Source organism: Berghia stephanieae, chromosome 2 (assembly GCF_034508935.2).
Source record: "Berghia stephanieae isolate SIO BIC M18660-M18661 chromosome 2, UCSD_Bste_1.3, whole genome shotgun sequence".
Classification (NCBI taxonomy): Eukaryota; Metazoa; Mollusca; class Gastropoda; order Nudibranchia; family Aeolidiidae; genus Berghia; species Berghia stephanieae.
Window position 1 is genome coordinate 110,423,826 of NC_088361.1, and position 5,000 is coordinate 110,428,825.

Genomic DNA, 5,000 nt, shown 5'->3' on the forward strand with positions numbered 1-5,000 from the left:
CACCCAACATGAGCCACAAGTCTTCGCCATTCTATGCACTATATAAAAGCTCATATTTTGTTCTTTTAAAATTTATTTTAAAATTATTATTACAAAGAATAATAGGAATGACTTTATTACTATTAAGGCACGGTAAAATCGGGGTTTCCCAATGCCTAAACGGGTACAATGGTGTCTTTTCAACAATCAACATTAAATAACGCAGATGGATCGTAAAAGTAAGAACCCCCCCCCCCCCCCCCCCCCCCCCCCCCCCCCCCCCCAACCCACAAACACACACTTCCCATTCGAATGGTAAGGAAATAGACCATTAAAGACCAACTTCCTGTTGTAGAAAAGCTAGCCTAGGGACGATGGGATAGCTAGCTAACGTCGTCTTCCTCCCAAGATTAAAGCGAGCAGTGTACATTGTGTCAATAAAGTTATTTACCCATACGATCTCATTACAACGTGTGGCTGATACTTTAGCTTAGCCTAGTGACCCATCAATGAAATACGCCTATTAGACGGGGGGGGGGGGGGGGGGGGGGGGGGGGGGGGGGGAAGACAAACAACAGACACGGTGATGGAAAATGAGCTTCAACTTATCCAATTATTCACTTCTGCAATTTTTAAGGTCATGTCGAACGTTTTTGGATGGCTCGAATTAATATGATTTTATATCTTTAAAAAAATAATAGATTGGGGTTAGCATACGTACGGCTATGTGGTCTAGTGGTGTGACACCTGCTTTCGGATCAGAAGGTTCTGGGCTGAAGCCCCCGCTCGGCGTGTAGTTGAGTCGTTGCATACGTACGGCTATGTGGTCTAGTGGTGTGACACCTGCTTTCGGATCAGAAGGTTCTGGGCTGAAGCCCCCGCTCGGCGTGTAGTTGAGTCCTTGGAAAAGGCTCTTTACTCACATTCTCTCACCGTACTCAGGTGTAAAATGAGTACCTGGCGTCAACAGCGTTGTTTCTGAAAAAAAAAACAACAGTGTAATATCGCCTAACAGGCGTCATGTCTCGTTCTACATGTTGCGGTTGGTCGGGGACCCTTTGTAAAGCGCTTTGAGCAAGTTTAGTGGACATGGGGCTCTATAAAAGCTCTTTTTTATTTTGGGTCATTTGTAAAGAAAGAATATTTATTCAACTGAAGATTACAATTAGTCTAATTGAAACAGATCTTCTTTGAAAGTGTCTGCGAATTCGATGGGGTAGCGATGTTAATGGTGAACACCACTGACATCAGCTGTCTACAAAGTATTGCCCAAAAAGTCTGGTCTTGAAAACGTGGACTCGAATCAAAATATCAACAAAAAACAAAATCGAGAACATACTTATAATTCTCTCTCTCTCTCTCTCTCTCTCTCTCTCTCTCTCTCTCTCTCTCTCTCTCTCTCTCTCTCTCTTTCTTTCTTATCTCTCTCTCTCTCTCTCTCTCTCTTTCGTCTCTCTCTCTCTCTCTCTCTCCCTCAATCTATATCTATCTATCGATCTATCTATCTCCTCTCTCTCTATCTATCTCTCTCTCTCTCTCACACACACACACACACACACACACACATCTATCTCTCTCACACAAATATCTCTCTCACCTCTCTCTCTCTCTCTTTCTTTCGTATCTCTCTCTCTCCCTCTCTCTCTCTCTCTCTCTTTCTTATCTCTCTCTCTTTCTTATATATATATATATATATATATATATATATATATATATATATATATATATATATATATATATATATATATATATTGTGTGACACCGTGACTTTATATTCTGTTTTAATCTGGCACTTCTCCATACCGTATTTTTCTCATCTAGACAGAATGCCAGAATACGGTTTAGCACAGTAGGTTACATATTTTCGTGGCACTACGCATGTCATGTAGTCAGATGGTATAAGCCTTTCAAATAATGCCATGAACATTATTTTTTTATACAAAGAAAATATTAAAAGGACTTACCGAAGCCGTGACGACTGTAGAAGGATCTACCTCGACTTCCCTCTTGACGGGCGACAGGACGACGTTCAGACTGGATGTGTTGACGCCCAATCGCTTCACGGAGGACGCGGGACGAGCAACGATCCGGAAATGCCTTCCCTGGCTGTCAGCAAGCATGGGCACGCTCTCCGGATACAGGAGATGTCCTGGGGGTTGTTGCACGGGTTTGGGTAGACGCGGCTGCAGTTAGAAGACGCTACTGCGGCTGCTGCTGCAATGGCGATTGCGACTGCAGGGTAAAAAACCTTCAATTACGATTACGATTATTGGTTGTAAGTTGGTTGATGTCGATGTTTGATTTTGGGAGAAATATTTCGTTGTTGAAGTTTTGAAGATAATCTCCAAATGAATCACAAAGGATGTTTGATAACTTTGTATGTATGGAATGAATTATGATGTCAGATGATGACGCATTGAAGCGATAATTTCATGAGGTAAGTTTAGCTATGCTGAAATTGGAGATTTCACAAAGTAGGGGGTTACTTATTCCTTACTGATATCCATTTTGAAAGGAATCGCAATAATAAACAAATTAATAAATATATAAACAAATAAACAAGCAAGCAAATAAATATATAAATAAATAAATAAATAAATTAATTAATTAATTAATAAAAAACAACGAAAATTCCAAAGACCAGTTTCAGGAATACATAAATGTGGAAAGGTGAGGAAACATTTTCCATCACAGACGAAAAAGTGAGGGTATAATACGTTTAATGTTGTGTAAAGCTAAAACAAGACCTTCCCACCCCAACCACCACCTTTTTTTTATTTTTTACATCCACGCCCACACACAAAACACCCACTAGAACGACATACACAAACACATACAAGTACAAGTGTCGCGTTTATCTTCAATCCTGAACTACGTTCCAACACACAAATCTGTGGGTTTGAGCAGTTGTTAAAACGACACCAATTCTTCAGAGTAAAGCATTTTCGGATTACAGAGAGTCGCCACAACTAATTTAGATTTAAAATTAGAAATTTTGAGCATCAAGTTCGTTCTGACGTGTGGTCTAGTGGTTTGAGATCTCGCCATCGGATCGGAATGTCCTTGGTTCGAGCTACGCTCTGAGCGGTACAAAGTTGAGTTGTTGGAAAAGGCTCTTTACTCACATTCTCTCACCGTACTCGGGTGTAAAATGTGATTGAATTGCAAAGCACCCCTTTTTAATTATCATGGCGGTTTTTCCCCAATTCTTTAATAGTCTACGGCAAAGTACTTTCCGCCAGCTCGAACAGACACAGCAACCCCCACCCCCTCCCACCTGCCCAATTTTAACACCATAATACCTTATTAAGGCGATATGTGACAAATACAGCGATGCCCACTTGAAATGTTTTAAAATTCGTCATTTCCAATGGGGAAAAAAGAAGCAGAAGTCACTATAAATAGCTTTACAAATAAGTATTTGTCCTCACCATGTCACCATGGTCCCAAAATACTCCAAAGTCATGACTATAGGGAATGAGATTAGCGGAAGAGTAGCGTCCCTTGATTGGACGTCACCCATAGTCTGTGACGTCACCGGCGGAAAAGTTATTAGAGAGAGAACGTCATGTTGGTTGTGTGTGCTCATGCGTCTTTCGTCCTCGCTTCCGGTGAAAGCGGCTTGAGACACTTCAAAACCAAATTGACGTTCTCTCTGTAAGGTGACGTCAAATCAAGGGACGCTACTCTTCCGCTAATCTCATTCCCTATGGGATCTAAGGAACTAAACGTTCACTTTCAACAAGATTTAGTGAGTCAAAGAGTCGTAGGTATGTCGTTCTGTGACTGGAGCCAAAAATTAATTCGTATTACTACGAATTTTTCGTAGTACCAGGCAGGTCTAACTGTATAGATAGTTCGAAGATGACGTCACTCAGGTGTTTGTTATTGTTTTTTGCCATCCGCGTTTATGAGTAATTCTTACTAAACTGTAATAACCAGACTATAAAAGATCATGGTGACACACAGTTTTGTGTGTTGGCCAGTTATACTTCCGGATGGCAATGTTGTGAACTTATTAGCCAAGTGCATACTATCTATATATTGTCGAACAATTTGATGAGAATATGAACATGGGTATATTTGAAGGACGGTTTTTCTGACCATAATTTTTTTCTAATGTGTTGGGTTTTCTTTTTCCTTTCATGTCAGAGCATAAGCATACGGCAATATTGTGTTAATTATTGTTACGTTTGTGCGGCTATGTTATCTAGTGGAATGACACTCATTTCGTATCGGAAGATCCTGGGTTCGAGCCTCGCTCGGCGCATAAGTTAAGTCCTTGGAAAAGACTCTTTACTCACATTCTCTCAACGTACTCAGGTGTAAAATGACTACCTTGCCGTTAACAGCGTTGTCTTGTTCTGTCGGGAAAAAAAAAATGAAATGTATCATCACCTAACAGGCGTCATGTCTCGTTCTACATGTTACGTATTGCTGTTGGTCAGGGACCCTTTGTAAAGCGCTTTGAGCACGTTTTAGTGAATATTTAGTGTACAACCATCGAATTCGCAGACACTTTCATAGTAGATCTGTTTCAATTAGACTAATAAATTATACTTTAATCTTCAGTTGAATAAATATTCTTTCTTTACAAATGAACCAAAATAAAAAAAGAGCTTTTATCGAGCCCCTTATCCACTAAACTTGCTCAAGGCGCTTTACAAAGGGTCCCCGACCAACAGCAACACGTAGAACGAGACATGACGCCTGTTAGGCGATATTACACTATATAAAAAGCTCCACTTGTTTTTTTTTTTTTACATTTCAAAGACATTTCATTGTTTCCTTAATGGTTGGTAATTCTACAATCTCAAGCCCAACGTGAGCATTTCTCGCGCTATCTCAAAAACTTGGGGGAAGATAATATAAATGTATAAACCCAGGCCTCTTGTTTTTGCATTGTATTGTATACCGTATGTAATACTAGACAATTCATATAAGCGGTAACAATTTGTGAACGAGAATTGAAGTATCTGTAAATTTCGTATGCAATTCACTCATATTTTGTAATTTTATGA

At 39.9% G+C, this 5,000-nt stretch overlaps 1 protein-coding gene across 1 annotated transcript in view; it reads right to left on the reverse strand.

Annotated features, from left to right (window-relative positions):
- LOC144966225 (RNA-binding motif, single-stranded-interacting protein 2-like) overlaps positions 1 to 5,000 on the reverse strand; it is a gene marked incomplete in the record, with an annotated part of 271,179 nt that overhangs the window by 257,202 nt on the left and 8,977 nt on the right. Inside the window, 1 exon segment of the mRNA XM_078902404.1 lies at positions 1,944 to 2,475. Coding sequence (XP_078758530.1) covers positions 1,944 to 2,099 — 156 coding nt within the window.